Below are 20,535 nucleotides of genomic sequence, written 5' to 3' on the forward strand. Positions count from 1 at the left end.
ATTTGACAAAAGATATTATTTCGTGCAAATAAAAAAAACAAACATTATAGAACGATTGTTTATTTATCAGCATTAATTTGAAAATGTCAAATAAAACGGAATGTTTTAAAATGCATTTCTAATATATTCTTCTAGCAAGAATTTGATTCATTTATTCGTAGCCTTTTTATTAGAAGATATTCTTATCGGCAGTATTGACAACGTTAAAAATATTGTTCAAAACTATAGCGAACACACAGTGCTGATGATGTACTAATATCTTGGAGGATTGTTGTTTTCATTATTCATCTATGGTAATGCATTTTATTGATCAACTTGTATATTGTTAGATGACTCTATCTTCCTTTGCATGTTGCGTTTTCTACATTATAACACTTTAGGAAGCAAGATATATATCACACACTCAAACGATTTACTCTTCAAAGTGTGCTTGTTTCGCCAAAACGTCGCCATGAATCCAAAATCACCCACAAGTATCCAATTTCAAATTCCCAGATGTGTCCGTAATTATTTTTTCCAAAACGTTTCCTTTTTAAAACGCCAAAACGTACCAATTTTGAAGTCGATATTATGTTTTTATTGACGCCAATAACGTGTACGACGATTTGATGCTTGGGGACACGATTGAAGACAGTGAAAGATAAAGTAGCTAACTTCTGTTTTCAAATCAACAAACACTTGATAAGAAAAGAATGGCACGATAAATGTTGCAGTGGTTTTAATATCATTTTGAATTATTATCATGATTATGATTATTTTTGTTTTGTATTTTTAATTGTTGAACTTCCCACTTACAAAAAATCAGCTATATATTATGTATTCAATTATCAGCATTATTTTGTTAAATGTCGGTTGTTAAAATTTAGCATCATTTCATGTTAATTTGCAAGACATACATTAATTCTTTACTGTTAATTGCTTAATGTTCACTGGAAAATATGTCATGCATATATAATTCGTTAAACACACGTGTCATCGACACTAAACTCACCAGTGGTATGACTCATGACATAAAAAAACAAAAAACAAAACAAACAAAGCAAACAAAAAAATCAGTATTGATCACACTCTTTTAAACATAGCTATCTTTTGTTTAATACAATTTGGCATTGAAAATTTTACCCATGTGTCTTTTTAACCTTTATTTCATATACGGGTTAGCAGATGAAAATATTGCATTGGATAAAACTACAAATATGTCTTCAATTTATGATCCTAAAATCCATGATGGAAGCCAGTATATCTGTTGTAACTCTGAATTTGCAGTTGAAGGAAACAAGTCCAGAACATGGGTTAATGGTCGTCAGTATTGCCTATGTGCAAATACAGACAGTTTTTTCAATCAACAAGAAGGTTGGGCAGTCTACCTTCAGAGATTGTATTCATTGAGACGGACAGACTGCTGGCGTGAGTGTTTCGTTAGAAAATTAGAAAAATTATAACTTAACTTTTGCTATTTTTAAAATATAAGAATTTTTTTTATTGTTTGAAACCTGATATGCCTTTTACTATAATCTTGATAAGCACTTTAATAGGTGTTTTCGGTATGCACGTGGTTGAGTTATTTATCCAACAGTATGTTGTAATTTTAAGACTATATATCTATTTGATAACAAAGAGGCGAAGTATTCAAAAGGGACATTGAAACATATAAGTCGAAAATAAACTCACAGCAAAATGTTTAAAAAAGGACACAGAAAAAACAGCAGTATTTAAAACAATATAGAAAACTAAACACTTAGCAACACGAACTACACTAAAAGTTTGGGGTGAAATCAGGTGCTCCAGAAGGTTAAACAAATCATTCTCAATATGTAGCACGATTCATATTGCTCAACTGAGTAAGTACATTTGTATTTGGGTTATAGAGGCCGTTTATGTAGTTCCGACAATTCAAACATATCCGTTGTCATCGGTGAAACGGATACTCTAGAACGGTCAACTAACTCGTGGTGGTTTCCGTGGAATGTACGAAGGAATGATTTAAACTTTACCACTTCGCACTCTTGGTTTAACAGATTCCTTGTGACTACCGACACTCAATAAAGGAAATGAAATACTGATGGAAAAAGAAAGCCCTTTAATTCCAATAAATAAGCTTGACAAAAGTATAGAATAAGAAAGATAAGAAATAAAGGATCGTACAGGGTGACAAAAATAATTTCCGCTGATCTACCGATTGTTATCCCTTACATCCAATCTTTCACAAATAAATCGATATATTTATATTTGTCCGTTTTTGGTTTCAATCAGATATCAATCAAAACTAATAAAGGGTTTCATTTGTGTAGTGCAGTGGCAAGTTCAAAAGGGACACATAATTAAAAGAATAAGCATATTTCTTATTGAATAGATAAGAAAGACCAAACGAATGACAGAAAACAGAAATATATAAATAATGCATAGTCAGTAATTAGTAGTACTTTTGCGAATTGATATTCATAATATGTAAATGAGAATTGTACCACGTGATTATAGTTTAAACTGGACTGGTTTGATACCATTAAAATCTTTAAAACACAGATATTATAAGTTTCCCGTCACATAGTCCTTGTTTAGAATCACTCTGATATTTACGTAAAATTGTCAGGCAGTCGATATCAAAACAATGAACGCGAATTAAGTGATGTTTTCGTGTTTTCGTGAGTTTATTCTTCTTGACATAGGGGCATTTTAACTTTACGGGGGAACCTATAGTTCAACGACTACACATACAAGGTTAAGACTTGCTTATGATTTGGACATTCAAGTTTTGAGTTTCATTCCCGTAACCTCTTTTTATAATGACCTTGTTAGCCAATTTTCAACACAAAGTTTGCAAATTTCACATTTCAGCCATTTTAGCCTGTATTTTACACTACAATGTAAAAGGCCTCTCGCTTCGATTTTAAAGATAGTTCAGGAACCTTGATTTTGCAACGACAGTCATTATGATTCGTTTAAATGGTGTAAATTGTTGTGTATATTTATTTTCTGTCCCCACAACCTGTCTATCACTTAAATCAAAGTTAAAACAAACATTCTTTTTACAAAAATCCCTATCATTTCAATAGAATTTCCGTGACCCCTAATTCGATTTCTTTAGTATAATATTCAAATAAGCAAGTTGTTTTTTGTTGATTTTGGGATAACAAGTAGATGTTTTTTTTTTTGTTAAATGTATATATATTTGTATCAATCTGATTTAAGCCTTTCTTAACTGCTTTTTATAGTTTGTTCTTATGTTCTACTGTTACACCACTGTCCAGGGTTCGTTGGTGTCCCGTCAGCATGCAAAATTCTTTATGTATGTGCCTGTACCAAATCAGGAGCCTGTCATTCAGTTAATGTCGTTTGTTGATGGGTTTTATATTTGTATTTCGTTAATTTTTTGTACATATATTACATGAACAAGGCAGTTAGTTTTCTCATTTGAATAGTTTTAAATTTTTCATTTTGGGGCTTTCAATTTTTGACTCTGCAGTATGGGCGAAACTCATTGTGGAGGCCGAAAAATGACCTATAGTTGTTAATTTCTGTGTCATTTTATTTCTTGTGGAGAGTTGTGTCATTGACAATTATACCATATCTTTTTTTAATATATTAGGTACCAAGCTGCAGTTTTTCTTTTTTCAAATAATAATATGTGTTACTTATTGAACAATCAGTATTTACTTAAACGTTTTAAACTAACTAGTTTTACTAAAGCTGATTGTTTTATTTCTTTTTGCAAAAATTGAATAACAAAAATACTTAACTCCGGTGAAAACTAAAAAAAAAGAAAGTCCCTAATCAAATAGCAACATTAACAGCTCAAACACATTTAACGAATGGATAACAACTGGTATATTGCATACTTTGTACAGGCATCTTCTTAAGAGAACATGGATGATTGAACCTGTTGTTATGGATAGCTAAACCACTCACGATGGGTAAACAAAAAGAAAAACAGACATACTAGTAATAGGTACAAAACGTTTGGTACAGCAGTCAATATTGTGTTATATCCTAAATACTACAAACACAAACACATGACTTAATGTTTCAGTGTAATTTGAACTCTCACTTGTTTAATTGTTTGAGAAAATATTGTATATACATGATATAGGCTCGAAGAAAAGACAGTCGATTCATGCAGTAAGTAAATGGAAGAGAAATAAACTGTATATAGGGGATAAACCTTGTGGGAAAGGTTATGTACAAATCCAAATTTTAAAGGGACTTAACGACCATTTTCGAAAATGGGTAGACAGAAGGGTGTTTCCATAAATCGTATGCTATAACTAAGCTCAAAACTATTACCTTCTCTTGTTCTTAATTTTAGCAGTACACTCCGCATCATGCTCATCTCATGCTTATGTGGTATTTAGTTTATATGCTCTGGTCATACATACATACAATAATAAAATGATACCTTGAATTAATTTTTTGCATAATTTTCTTTATTAGCACCAGAATAAAACTTTATTTTAATAAATTTGAAATGTCAGAGATGCATGTTAACAAGTATTCATCTACTTGTATATATAATGCAAACAATTAGTAAATAAAATAAGGTTTAAAATGTTTGTATGTTGTTTTGATATAAGCAATGCAAAAAAATCTTCTAAGGATATCACTTGTTATTCATATTTAAGCCTAAATTGTTCCAGTAGTGCTAAATTAACAGTAACATATCAGTTGTTATTCATAGTTTAGGCTAGATTAATCTTATGTTAATCCAGGAGTGGTAAATTAACAATAACATATCAGTTGTTATTCACATTTCAGCCTAGATTATTCCAGTAGAGGTAAAGTAACAGTGACATATCACTTGTTATTCATATTTCAGGCTAGGTTATTCCAGTAGTGGTAAAGTAACAGTGACATATCGCTTGTTATTCATATTTCAGGCTAGGTTATTCCAGTAGTGGTAAAGTAACAGTGACATATCACTTGTTATTCATATTTCAGGCTAGGTTATTCCAGTAGTGGTAAAGTAACAGTGACATATCACTTGTTATTCACATATCAGCCTAGATTATTCCAGTAGTGGTAAAGTAACAGTGACATATCACTTGTTATTCATATTTCAGGCTAGGTTATTCCAGTAGTGGTAAAGTAACAGTGACATATCACTTGTTATTCATATTTCAGGCTAGGTTATTCCAGTAGTGGTAAAGTAACAGTGACATATCACTTGTTATTCATATTTCAGGCTAGGTTATTCCAGTAGTGGTAAAGTAACAGTGACATATCACTTGTTATTCATATTTCAGGCTAGGTTATTCCAGTAGTGGTAAAGTAACAGTGACATATCACTTGTTATTCATATTTCAGGCTAGGTTATTCCAGTAGTGGTAAAGTAACAGTGACATATCACTTGTTATTCATATTTCAGGCTAGGTTATTCCAGTAGTGGTAAAGTAACAGTGACATATCACTTGTTATTCATATTTCAGGCTAGGTTATTCCAGTAGTGGTAAAGTAACAGTAACATATCAGAGGACCCCACAGATACCAGTCTCACCTAATCTCAGTCTGTCAGAGCCCACGCCCACTCATACATATTTTACAGAGGGTACGCCCAGTTACACGCCTTCTACACCCAGTTGTTACAGTGAAATAGATACAAGTGACAGCACTGCTTGTCAATCAAAAGCTTAGATTTCACCTTGGCCGCTTTTAGCTTAAAATCTGTTAACTTTTTATTTTATGACCACAATCACAAACTTTTGAAATGAGCATTATCAGCTTGCTTAGACCCTGTGCAGCCTGACTAATTTGACAAACTCTTATATTGTGACCTTATGGAGAAATGAGCCCTTTGTAGCATACTGTGTTATCATTTTTTTTGGATACCAATTATCGTGGACACAGGTGAACCACGAATTCAAATGTTCAAGGAGTAACATATTTTCAATAGTCTATGTATACAGCGATTGGCAAATCTACGAAATCAAATGTTCATAAAATTGTTTTCATTAATACACGAAAATTGATACCCACGAAAATAAATGAATCCACAGTAGCTTCTGTTTGCAGAATAGCAATATTGTATAGCACTGCTTATTATATATTTAGAAATAAGTCTGGCCTCTTTTAACATTTAGTTGACAGAAAGTGAGCAAGCTTGCCATATAATCTACCAAAACTTTGTACATGTACGTATGTTAAAGCTTGCATTTAGTTTTGGTTTGTCAAAATAAAAGATCAAAAGCAGATTAATTACTTTCAATTTAAATAAATAAGCCTTTCTTTACTGGTTCACAAAATAAAAGTGTTTTGAATGACAAAATATTTCCAATTCACAGGTTCACAAAATAAAAGTGTTTTGAATGACAAAGTATTACTTATTCACTGGTTCACAAAATAAAAGTGTTTTGAATGACAAAATATTTCCAATTCACAGGTTCACAAATTAAAAGTGTTTTGAATGACAAAGTATTATTTATTCACTGGTTCACAAAATAAAAGTGTTTGGAATGACAAAATATTTCCAATTCACAGGTTCACAAATTAAAAGTGTTTTGCTGACAAATTATATGACTGATAACGATGGTGAAAAAGTATATTTTAGGTTTTTACATATTTATATATTGATAATTGAAACACAACCCTATCAAAATTTCAGTATAAGTTAGATGAAAGAATTTAGACAAAACAAATATAATACAAGTTTTAGTAGTTAAAGCATGAACACCAAACTTGTAGGATTATTTATATCACATATATGAAGAAGCATCACTTTTACAGAGTTGTAATTTTGTTTGAGATTTGATTCATGTTTAATTGTTTCTAGAGTTATGGGACTTTGTTAAGGAAATATTGAAACTTCTAACTTATTGACATTTACTTGATCCCAATAGCATATTTTTTCTGCACAGATTGAGAATAAACACCCTTCCATACAAGCTGTGTTTGAAGTTTTTTTTCGTGAATAGCAGTTCATATTTAATTCTTTATAACCAGACACTATGTTGCTATTTCTTTATTTTATTCTTTCAAGCAAACAAGATATGTATTTTTTTTATATGTTAGCAATTCAAAGCACTGATATTTAGTCAAAATAAGTAATATGATATTTGAATAAAATCGAGTAAAATCTTTATATCAGATTAGATACCTACAATTAATCATTTAATTTAATGAATAATCATGTCATGAAGCTGTTGAGCATGATTCTTGAAATATTTATTTGTTCTTACACTTGTAGATTCAGAGGTTGTACAGTTTATCATAATTCTTACATCTCAGCCTCTATTTTATTCAGATATTTGAAAGTATTGATAAATTGTTTGACAAAGCAGCAATGGATAATTGTTTTGTATTTGCTTAATGCTGATATGTAATCTTGAATTTAACCAATTTTTTCACCCTGACATTTACAGAACAAAGTTTTCAAGCTGAGCTGGACTCTGAAGCTCCATCATCTCAATCTTTATCTCCCATTAAATCTGTGAACAATACAATGATAAGTAGTACAGAGACTTCATATGCCTCTGCATTAGAATCACAGGGACCAGAAAACCAGGAACTCAATGGTGAACTGGATACTAAAAGTGAGGACAAAACTTTAACAAAACAGGGGGGAAATGTGAGAAACCCAACTGAAAATCCAAGCCAGATTGAGGAGGAGGAGGAAGAAGAAATGGTTAGTAGTTTTGTAAGCATTTAGGTGAAGGGACTTTTTTTAGAAGAAATAATGCATAGTATGCTTAAACAGAGCTTCTTACAGAATACTTTTTGCAAGTTAATCTGATTCTTTTCATATAAAAAAGGAAACACAATGATTGCAAATATGTATGATTGTAAATGGTGTTTGATATTTAAAAAATTGTGAGAATACCATTTGATCTTTCCAAACAATCAGAAAATAAACATAATCATGTGCAGTAGTTTAATTTGTTTATGTTCATATCATAATAATGGTAATTAGATATCCATGACTTTATTGGTTTTCTGACCCTACTCTCGCTGTTGATTTGTTTTCATTTGTAATTTTAAAATTTTTTTTTGGAAAAAGGCTGTCAGATTGTTAACCTTTTTTTTTTGTGTGTGTTTTTCATTAACAGGCGATTGTTTGTCTCTTTATCAGCATTTTCATGTATTTTCATAAATACTAAGATTTTAATATGAAAAATGAGAAGATGTTAAAGATGGAAAAAGAAGCATTACAAAAATTGAAAATATGTTGTTGAAACAGGGAACTCAATGAAAGACATTTGCTTTATTACTGTTTGTATTCAGACATCAAGTACACGAGTTTTGCTTTATTACTGTTTGTATTCAGACATCAAGTACACAAGTTTTGCTTTATGTCAGTTGTTTGGATTTTAAATTTTAATATTGTTACATTTTTTGTGGCTCCTTATCAGCCTTTTCATTTATGCAAAAATATAGTGGACATTTGATAAATTAAAAAAATTATTGCTTAAACAAGGAATAAGAATGCTTTATGTCAGTTGTTTTGATTTTATTTATCTCTAAGAAGTCATTTGAAAGTTTCATTCCCCATATAATTTGATGCATAATTTAAAGTCATACCATGTTTTTCTTTAAGTATCTTTAACAAATGCTGTAAATAATGAACCAATTAAAATCATTTTAATAAAATCATTTTTAGAAAGACAGGAGGGTGATAATTTATGAGGTAAAAGCATGAACTGTATATCTACACACACAAACTACATATACTTCTCTCTCTCTCTTTAGTTCTGTCTATTGTCACACAGAATAGATACAGTTGTATTACCCAGCATTCTCTAGTTTGACTGAAAACCCCTACATTACAACTTTTCATTCTGACAAACGTTTGCATGTAACTTTTATGTTGAATTAAATCATGCTAATATTGCGTTCTTCTTTTGTGATTCACACAATAATGGGTTTATATTTTGCAATGACCTACAAATATTTTATTTTATTATTTCAACAAATATATAGGATACACACATAGAAAGGAAAAATCACTCAAAAATTACAAACACAATACACTGCAAATCATGGAGTTGTCTCTAAAATCATGAGGCACAAGTAGCTGAGGTCATTCAAATTTTTGCTTAATTCATTTATTTCCATACAAATAAACTCATCATAGATACCAGGACTAAATTTAGTATATACGACAGACGCGCGTTTCGTCTACAAAAGACTCGTCAGTGACGCTCGAATCTAAAAAAGTTAAAAAAGCCAAATAAAGTACGAAGTTGAAGAGCATTGAGGACCAAAATTCCTAAAAGTTTTGCCAAATACAGCTGAGGTAATCTATGCCTGAGGTAGAAAAGCCTTAGTTTTTCAAAAAATTCAAAAAATTGTAAACAGTAAATTTATAAATATAACTAGACCAAATAATTCATTTGATAGCACATAAACTTGAAAGTTAGTTCAGACAACATTTTGATATTCAACATTTTATGAATTGAAATTGATACAGTAAAACACTCTCCAAATGTTTTGTTTTGCAGACATTTTCTTTTATAGGATAATGGGTAGCATGAAACACATAGTTTTATTGTAATGCATGACATCCTGTGCAAACAAAAAATTAACAAAATAGATACACAAATGTTCCAGTCAGATATCCAAAACAAATCTCATGAAATATAGCTAAGTTGTAAGTCATCTTTGGAATTATTGGAAGGAAAGAAAAGTTGATGGTAAAGGATAGTACTGGAGTTACTTCTTGTCCTGTATTCTTAAACATGTTAAATTCCTCCTGTGAGGAAAACTCAAAAATACAGATTAACTGAATAATGCTAGTATGTATTGCTCAAAACGGCTGAGGATTAGAGAATGATACAAGTTGATAGCAATTAAATGATTGGCTTTTAAACTGCAATAAATTAACTAGAAAAAAGTATTTAAAAGTTAGCTTTACTTAAATACATTTTGAACAAGCATCGAAAGTGTTGGTAGTGCACATTATCATGAAACCTCTTATGAAAAAGTGAAATTCTTGTTGGATATTGACCAAGAATACAATGTTTATATCCATCTAATGATAAGTTAAACCAATATCATGCAGTCAACGTATTATCATACTCTAGGGAATATTATAACTTATAGGCATAACAGACATTAAGATTACACTTGTTCAGACGTAAGTCACCTGTTCATATGTTAAGTCACATGTTCATATGTTAAGTTACATGTTCACCATGTTCATTTGTTTTTTGAGTTTGTTATTGTTATATCTTTGATGATTTTGATATTACTTATTAAAATGGATTACATGAATGATTGTGAAGAGCTAATTTTGGTAGTTAAGTTTATTAAGTAACTGTGATAAGTTGGTGGTATTCGATTATCAGTTTAATAATCATTTGAGTATCTTATTTAGATCCATCCTGAATATGCAATAAATGGTAGCCACTTGTTACTGACTAAACAACAATCAATCAATATTTCCCTAGTTTTTTTACACCCAGTTACTTTTTTAGCTCACCTGTGAGCTTTTCTCATCACTTGGCGTCGTCGTCATTCGTAGTCTGTCGTAGGTCATCCGTCATCGTCGTTAACTTTTACAAAAATCTTCTCCTCTGAAACTACTGGGCCAAATTTAGCCAAACTTGGCCACAATCATCATTGGAGTATCTAGTTTAAAAATGTGTGCTGTGACCCAGCCAACCAACTAAGATGGCTGCCATGGCTTAAAATAGAACATAGGGGTAAAATGTAGATTTTGGCTTATTACTCAGAAACCAAAGCAATTAGAGCAAATCTGTCTAGGGGTTAAATTGTTTATTAAATAAGTCAATATTTAATTGCCCTGAAATTTTCAGATGAATTGGACAAAGGGTTGTTGGGTTGCTGCTCCCAATTGGTAATTTTTAAAGAAAATATACCGTTTTTAGATAGAAATAAACTGTAAACAGCAATAATGTTCAGCAAAGTAAGATCTACAAATAAGTCAACATGACCAAAATGGTCAGTTGACCCCTTAAGGTGTTATTGTCCTTTATAATCACTTTTTAACAATTTTCATTAATTTGGTAAATTTTGGTAAATTTTTACAAAATGTTTTCCTCTGTAAATTAAGGTCCAAGTTTATTATAGATAGAGAAAATTGTAAGTAGCAAGAATGTTCAGTAAAGTAAGATCTACAAACACATTACCATCATCAAAACACAACATGCATCCATCTGTGTGCTTTGTTTAATACATGTATGCACATAGACCAAGGTGAGCAACACAGGCTCTTAAGAGCCACTAGTTAAAAGTACTCAAAAACGATGTTAGCATTTATCCTGAAACCTTGGTAAATTGTTTATATCTATTAATGCAAGCTGCCTTTCAATTTTTATGACTTTCAGCTTTTAAGTTTACTAGTTGTTGTGGTTTATTTATTAAAAAAAGGGCGATTTTCCAGCTTTCTGATAGTAACTCAAAAATGCTTTCAGTACTTTGGTAAATTGTTTATATCTTTTGTTGTAAGCTCTCATTTGATTTTTACAAATTTTACGTTTCAGACTTTTATTCATTAAAATTGGGTGATTTTCAATTTTGTTGATGATATCCTTAAGGTACTGTTCATTTGTAAAGATTTTAGTATTAATTTTCCTACAGAGATGACATGAATGTGATCAGGTCAGTGGTATTTGATGGCCATTTACAAAATTAACTGCGTCATCATATAATCTGCATAGATTTGATAATTTTTATTTCATGCTCAAGTATAACAGACTATAATTCCTATAACATTGTATGAATAAAGCAACAGTAGCATACCACTGTTTGAAAGTCATAAATCGATTGAGAGAAATCAAATCCTGGTTACAAACTAAAGCTGAGGGAAACACATCAACTATAAGTTACTGTATACACATATTAACATGTATACAAACTATTTCTGATTTGATAGGAAGAAAATACAGATATATTAGAGGTATTATGTATACACCTGATTCAATGCTTCTGTTCTGTTTCAAGTGTTCTTCTTTTATTGTCTATGTTTCGAGTTGTCTGTCCATGATCTAGTTGAGCACGTCTAGCCAATGGTTGATTCTTGCTGTAAATCTTATTCTATCTGACCAAAGTATGTCTATCTTAACTCTTTTCTTAGAGAGGAATGAATTCTTTTTTCTTGCCAACTGAAATGATTCTTTGCTAGCTGTCATGTTTATGATTGATCATTAATTAGTCTGTTTGACTAAAGCACTTGAATGATGACACTGTTGTCTATTGCTGATATTATACATTGATGATTTCCAGTAGACAGTTCATTGTTGTCTATTGCTGATATTATACATTGATGATTTCCAGTAGACAGTTCACTGTTTCATGATTTTCTGATTTGTGCATATCTTGGTCTTAATTTTTGTTTAAAAAAAAAAGAAGTTGAAAACTGCATTTTTAAACTGGAAAATATTTGAAAGGAGAAAATTTAAATTTATCTTTGCTCCACTTCCAAGTATATGACACCTCTTCAACATTGTTTTATTATTTTCAATAGGAAGAGCTATCATTTTATTGGGCAGTAAAAGAAAAAAATGCATTGTAATTGAAATATGTTTGTATTTGTGAAGAAATAAGTTTGTGATTCAGTGTGCAATGGAAACTGTAAGGATTAATAAATTCCCTTATTGCACCATGTCTGTTGCAAACACAAATCAGATTTTCAATTTAAGTTTGACACTGAACAATGCATATCACCCAGTTAATATCAAGTTTATAGGGATGCTCTGTTTTTAAGAATGGTAGCATTTCCATGAAAGGGTCATAAAAATATATAGCTTCCTTACAAAGTAGTATATATATAACACAATTACTGGAAAACCAAATTGATATATGTATACTTTAATGAGATTTTTCATGTATTATTTATATGCATGTGTTAATCTGTTCTTTTGTTTCTTTGTGTTGAGAGTATTATGATATGTATGCATAATCAAGTCAGATAATTTAAGCATGACAGCATAATTAATTAAAAGTAACCTAAGTTAAAGCATGGGTTGAAACTTGGTCAATGAATACAGCAAATTACAGAGGACTAGATGATGAGATAATTAGATTTTACCCCTATGCCATGTATGCTGGATCATTACATCTAGAAAAATAATAGAGCAATATGTTGACCTTTGCAACCACTGAAATCATGTAGAAAATTGATATTACAGAATAAACTTTAGAGTGTATATACATTTAAATAGTCATGTACTACTTAATACAAATTTAAAAAAAAAGATTTTAAAGACTTCTTTATATTACTATCAAAGTTTTGTTATTTAGAACCTGGATATTTGAATTGACACCTAATTGTCAGATAAAAATGATTTTAGATTTTAGTGATATTTTGAAAGAAATTAATTCTTGTATCTCTTTATCTATAGATTTACTACTAAAGTATTTGATATTACTGAACATGAAATTATTTGTCATAAGTATATTATCACATTATAGATACCTGGATGAACATTTTGTATGCCAGACACTTGTTTTGTCTAATAAGGACATTGAAAAAGCAAAACATGGCAGCCATAACACATTTATAGGCATGATCTTTAGCTCACCTTGCCCAAAGAGCCAAGTGGGCTTCTTCATCACTTGCTCATATATGACACCGTTTGTTAAATTTTACAAAAATCTTCTTAGCTGAAACTCTTGGGCCAAATTTAAACAACCTTGGGGAGAATCATCATTGAGATATTTTGCTTTTAAAAATGTGTCCGATGATCCCGCCCCCATCCAAAATGGCTGACATGGCTTAAAATTGAACATAGAGATGAAATGCAAGATTTTTCTATGATTTTGAAGCCATAAAAAAATAAAGTCTGAAAAGGGTGGAAATGTTCAGAATGTAGAGCTCTACCTATTGAACGTAAAGATTGATGTAAGCCACTTTAGGTAACTGAAGCTAGCAAAAATGAGTAAACACGTCCTGTATATTCATCTATAAATGGCCCATATTTTACAAAAATTGAAACCACCCAAATTTATGGCAAAAGAATAAACTTGATAAAATAAAGCATAATGATCAAAGACAGCAACCATAATGATATTTCATTTACTCACACTATTATTATGACATTTGAACTTTCATCATGTTCATATTGCGTAAAAAGTATATTAAGCATAATATAGGGTTATTGCTAAATATTGGGGAATATTGTGCTGAGTAGAATTTTATATTGCACGTGCTTGCGAGTTCAATATGTGTTACGAGGGAAATATTCCCCAATATTTATGCAATAACCCTTTTATTGTATAACAATATAATATTTGAATAAGTAAAAATTGGTTTAAACTAAGATTTTGTCGTTGATGACGTCATGAATTTTTTATATTTATTGCACTAGTGCTATATTAGAATTTATTGCACGCTAACTTTTGGTTACTTTCTGTGGGAAATATTATATTGCTATGCAATAATAAGAATTATTAAACATATTGGACAATACTTTATGCCACATTAATCACCAACACCCAACACCAACCAGTCTTAATACTTTTCTCTTACTCCTGTAATTTGTTGTGACTTTTCTGAACCATTTAACCTGTTTTAGCATGAACTAAGATATCTTAACATCTAAAATTCATGTAGTTTGCTGTATATTAATTGTATAAAGTAACATTGAGATCTAACCAAATGTTTTGTATTTTATTTACAGCTGTAGTGAGGTAACATTAGCTTCATTGGTTGTGGGTAAAAATGATAATACAACTAGCTGTTGACATGGTAATACTGTCATGTGACAAGTCATGTGACATAAGATACTGGTGACCTGAAATACAGTTGTGGGGATTAATGTTGACATGAAATGTTTTAGGGGAAACACTTTATAAGTCAGGTGACCTGAACTACTAATTTAAGGTTATGTGATATGAAATGCTTACATATTAAACAGGTGACCTGGCTTAAGTCACTGTCATGAGAGACAAAGAATTTAATCATATTTATAATAGTTTTATTTTGGAATCTGTGGACTGATAATCAACCCCTCTTAAAAATAACACTGATTTTATCTTTAACAATCTCCCAATTTTTTTTACCTATTTTGTTATGTTTTAACTGTGAGAGTATTGAAGTCACAGCTAGTTGTAACCATGACAACCAAGTTATGGATCTTTTAACAGCTAGTCGTAATTCTATTAATGTAGTTATTGCCAGTTGTAACCACTAACAACCACATGTTTAGTAACCATAACAATTACAATATTATTCCAGATGTTGTTATCAATGGATATTTTCCAATGAAACCCCAACATTTCTGTTGTAAGGCCTTTAAATGCTTACACAATTTACCACTATTAACCTTGACATTTTGGGACAATGATGTGTTACCATCATTGACAATGAAAATGGTCTATATTGTTAGGTTTTTTTTATTTTATTGTTTTACCATGATGTCAGTGGTGTAATTTATTGTTGTTTTCTTCTAATTTATTATCCTTTTTAAATAGTGTTATATGTATGTTTTATTGTCAAATAGAAAGATTAGGTACTATTTGAATATTGTTAAGATAAGATTATCTGCAATTTACTACCAATTAGGTGATATCCCTCCATTAAAAGGCAAACAGTTACTTTGATTTTATTTCATAAAGTTTGTTTCTCTTTCTAAAATCAAGTCAAGGGTAGCAATTTGGTTGTCTTAAGAATCTAAGTGTACTCCCTATGTCCTGGCTTGTAGGCAATGAGGTCACTTAGGTTTACCTTTGTTCCACTATCTGATGTTATGAAACTCGATTACGATGCAGATTTTTATTTCCGCCAAACACTGATTCTGTTCAAAATTTGGGTGTTGTCACGTTAACTGTTTATGAGTTATGTCCCTTTATGAATAGAAACAACGACTGCTTAATTTGATATTTCCACACTCAATGAAATGTTTTGAAACTTGTAGACAATATTAAACCACCAAACAAAGATCAATTTTAATTTTGGTGGTGTCACTTTCACGCTTTTAAATTGACTATTGCTTAATTGCAGTCAATTGCATCTATCAGATTGACACATTTTTCTTTTATTCTTATAAAAATCATCGAAGATACCAGACTATTAATTTTTTTTAATCAGACACGTATTTCATCTTTATACAGTGATATATGACTGAACAAAGAGACTAAAATCAAAATTCTTTAGGCCAAATCAGGGGGAATGTAGACTGCTTTAAAAGTTAAAGTTTGTTTAAGAAGATGTAGCATAGAACAATTTCATCAAACTGTTACAATTTTATGCTGACTTATAATAATTATATTCGTTAATTGAATAGTGGCCTTTTAATGCAATTTTACTAACATTTTTTACAATTAGTTAGCATGTACTACATATAGCCAATTATAATAATATTTCACATACTATAACAATTTTTTTTTTTTTTTTTATGTGTATCAAGGGATCAGAATAAAATATTTTGTAGGATTTAAGTATACAAAATATAAGTTTCTTGTGGCATCAATTCCCAATTATATTTTGTTTGTATTTATATCTGATTTTCAAGAGTTTCTATCGTTTCAAAAACAAACATTAAATTCTCATTTGGTTTCCGTTTGAAGGTTTCATCATTGGCAGTCTTACCACATCTTCTTATTTTTATTTGTGACAATTTAGTATAGATTTATCTTTTATTAACTTCCATGTTCTGACTATTATTTGATACATTGGTATAAGTATGTTATTTAGTTACTCCTTTAGATTAAATCATTCCTCATTATTTGGCAATTTTTCTATTGAAGAAATTTTAGAATAATTTTTATAAAGTAATAACCTCTTTCAAATATTCACCCAAAATTCGTTTATAAATAATAATATCCCCTTTTCAACTAAAGTGAACAAAGTTTTTAATTTGTTTGTGGGTGTTCAATACTGTCCAAGATGCCCAATTTAGTGTTATATTAACATTGTCTGTAAGATGAACTCATAGATACCAGGACTAAATTTTGTATATTCACCAGACGCGCATTTCATCTACAAAAGACTCATCAGTGATGCTTGAATCCAAAAAAGTTAAAAAGGCCAAATAAAGTACGAAGTTGAAGAATATAAAGGAGAGACATCATGTAGAGGGATTGGGTTGAGAAGATGATGTTTTATTAAATTTTATGAAAAGAGTCATTTCAATTGACAAATTTAGCTGATAACAATATAATTTTGATACTGGAAGCTTAAAAAGTACGAATTTACTTTTTGTTTATGTATACACTTTTTTTTATAAATAATACCTGTTTCTCTCTTTTTCAGACACATTTGTAGCATAAGGAAAACTTCCAGATGTAAAAACTGTGATTGAAATATTCCCATGATGCAATACAATAGACTCATCCATTGATCATCCACTTCCTGTTATCCCATAATTCATCTCTGTGAATAGAGCATCCCAAGAAGGAACAAATTTATTATTATTTATTTATTTTTACTGTCAGTAATACTGGTATTTTAGATCAATTTTATGTCATATATTTATTTTAAATACAGTCATTGTCTTACTGTGTAATACAAATAACTATTTTGAAAACAGAAGAAGATTGAACATATATACAACAACTTGTCCAAACATTCCTTATATAAAACTTATGTGGTCATTTAATGCATTGAAAGACTTAACTGAGGGAAGGAGATTTTCAAATGTACAACTTTCTTATGAAACAAATGAATGTGAGCAAAAACATTGATATAAAATAGAAATAGTGCAGATTCAAATTTATGAAAAAGTATTTTTCAAGTGGCATTACCTATTTGTTCTTTCCAATTAAATATTAATTAGCATTTCAATCTCTTATAGAAGCAGATAAGAAGTGATAGGTAGACAAATTTCTGCACAGTTATTATTAAGAAAAACTTATCTTTAACAGCAGTTACATATTCATAACCATAACAAGATTATGTGGTCTGCTAGATATGATAAGAAAACCATTCTGCATCTCAGAATCTTGTGAAACTAAAATAACCTGCAAAAGGTAAACTAGCCATGGTAAAAGGGACATAACCTGTGTAAGACAACCAAATAGTGATAAAAATACTGAAATAATTGGGGATATCTTAAGTATGATTAACAACTAAGAAAGAAAGTAATTTGTGTTAAGATAAACCACAGTTAAAGGAGAGATTACCTGTATAAGACAAATATCTTCTGATTGAAGAAAGTAACTTTTATAAAACATATTGATATAAGAAGTGAGTTACCCTGTGAAGTACATAGATATTTAATTTAAAAACTGAAAGAGATAAGTCTGAAGTTAAAACACAATATTTAAATGGATAATAACAACTGAATTCATTATATATCTTCTCAGTTAATCAGGCCATTTTATCAACTTTCGATTTTGTGCATTTATGAAAACAAATGCAATTTATGTCGATGGGGTGGAAAACAACCAAATTGTTGCATTTTAAGATCTTTTTGAGTAACTGCCACTTATACACTTGCTGTGTATGTTTCCCTTTGTATAAAAACATAACAATACAAATAACAACGAGAACAGTCTAGTGCTGCATCACTTGATTTTTCTTGGAATGTCTTCAAAGCCAACACTACATGTATATTCAATTATTATGAATGTTATCATCATTACTAGGTAACAATTATCATGTGAACACTATGTTATAGAATATGTAGGATCAAATAATTATAATGTCACATAATTGATTCCACTCAATTGAACTTTGAACTATTTAAATAATCACATGATAGTCATGCGATTGATATAAAAGTGTAGACATCTATTGTAAATTAAATCATTGTAAAATTAAAATATTTTCTTACATACTATTTGTTTTAACTATATTCGGGTTAAGATATCTGTAGGTTTTTGGGGTACACAAGACTATAGAAGGTTAAGATATCTGTAGGTTTTTGGGTACACAATGGATGCTGTACTTGACTTTCTGAAGTGAGACATACTTTTATTTTCTGCTTTAAAATGTTGTCCAGGTTTGTTCTTGTCTGTATTATCTGTCAGTGACATTGTTGTATGAAATCTACTTTGAACCACAACCACAGATATAAGAGAAGGACAGTATGATTTCTTTATGAAGGTTACATACTTTGAGCATACATTCAATACATGTGTAAAAGAGGGACGAAAGATACCAAAGGGACAGGCAAACTCATAAATCTAAAACGAACTGACAACGCCATGGCTAAAAATGAAAAAGACAAACAAACAACAGCACACACGACACAACATAGAAAACTAAAGAATAAACAACACGAACCCCACCAAAAAACTTGGGGTGATCTCAGGTGCTCCGGAAGGGTAAGCAGATCCTGCTCCACATGCGGCACCCGTCGTGATGCTTATGTGATAACAAATCCGGTAAATAGTCTAATTCGGTAGGTCACATTCAGGAAAGGGAAGGGGATTTTAGTTACGATGTTAGGAACATATCCGATATCATTTGTGATACGGTTATTCCATAACGGTCAACCAACTCGTGATGGCGTCCGTAAAATTTACGAAGGGATGATTTCAACTTCATTTGGAACTCTTGGTTTAATAGCTTCCTTGTGAGCAGCAACCCTCTATCAAGAAAATCATGATAGGAAATGCAAGCACGGGAATATCGTATCAATTGGGAGATATATACCCCGTATGCAGGTGCTGCTGGAATGTTGCTACTTAGAAATGGAAAGTTCACAATTGGAAAGCTGAAATCATCTCTTTTGTCGTAAAGTTTTGTTTTCAACCGACCCTCATTGTCAATTTCTAGATGCAAGTCAAGATATGAGGCCGACTTATCTGTATCTGTAGTATACTTTATCTCTAGCTCGATTGGATAGATGCATTCCACATAGTCACCAAATTTTGAATTATTTAGTGAAAGAACATCATCTATATAGCGAAAAGTAGAGTTAAAGGATAGTGCTAACTTCTTATCTTTCTTCCTAAGAAGTTCCTGCATGAAGTCAGCCTCAAAATAGTAAAGAAACAAGTCGGCAAGTAGAGGGGCACAGTCTGTTGAAAAACACGTCCTCCGAACGTAACAAATATGTTGTCAATCAAGAAATCAAGCATCTTGATAATATCAGTTTCAGAGAATTTTTTTGATCGAATCAGAGTGATCCTTTACAAAGTAGGATTTATCCCTCCCTAAGACAAGATACTTGTATCTACGTTGGCCATTCGTTTTTACGAAGCAAAGCAATACCTACTCTTTCAATTTGTCTTTTAGTTTGGAATGTGGAATACTAGTGTACAGAGTAGAAAAGTCAAATGTTTTAATACTGTTACAAGATGAAAGAGAGTTAGATTGTATGTACTCTAAAAGATCTTTGGAATTTTTAAGTATCCACATCTGATTCACGCCCCCTCTAGAATAGGCAGTTTCACAATAACTTTGAAGCCCGTCTTTGATTGCTGATAAAATAGATGTTAATAATTTAGAAAAGAGGTTTCATGGAGCACTTGGAAGACCCAGCAATATACCGTTGTTTGTAAGGACACTTATGTAGTTTAGGTATCCAATACAGTGATGGCAGATCCAGTTCTTCATCTTTGGTTGAAATTCCAAAGGAACACAGAACAGACCTATGATTATCCAGGATTTCCTCTTTGGTAAGTGTCGTGAGGGTATATGTTGAGTTTCCAAGTGAATTGTCAATACCTAATTCGTTTATCAAGCAGTTAATGTAATGA

General features: G+C 30.8%; 1 protein-coding gene across 1 annotated transcript; it reads left to right on the forward strand.

Moving 5' to 3' along the window:
- The first annotated feature begins 1,196 nt into the window (after positions 1 to 1,196).
- LOC143050930 (uncharacterized) lies at positions 1,197 to 18,665 on the forward strand. The gene is made up of 6 exons (XM_076224031.1): positions 1,197 to 1,306; positions 4,811 to 4,876; positions 5,421 to 5,539; positions 7,350 to 7,612; positions 8,585 to 8,611; positions 17,141 to 18,665. The coding sequence occupies exons 1-6, from the start codon at positions 1,197 to 1,199 to the stop codon at positions 17,150 to 17,152; spliced, it is 597 nt and encodes a 198-aa protein (XP_076080146.1). The 3' UTR covers positions 17,153 to 18,665.
- The last annotated feature ends 1,870 nt before the right edge of the window (positions 18,666 to 20,535 follow it).

The sequence above is a fragment of the Mytilus galloprovincialis genome, chromosome 11 (genome assembly GCF_965363235.1).
Source record: "Mytilus galloprovincialis chromosome 11, xbMytGall1.hap1.1, whole genome shotgun sequence".
In the NCBI taxonomy this organism is placed as follows: Eukaryota; Metazoa; Mollusca; class Bivalvia; order Mytilida; family Mytilidae; genus Mytilus; species Mytilus galloprovincialis.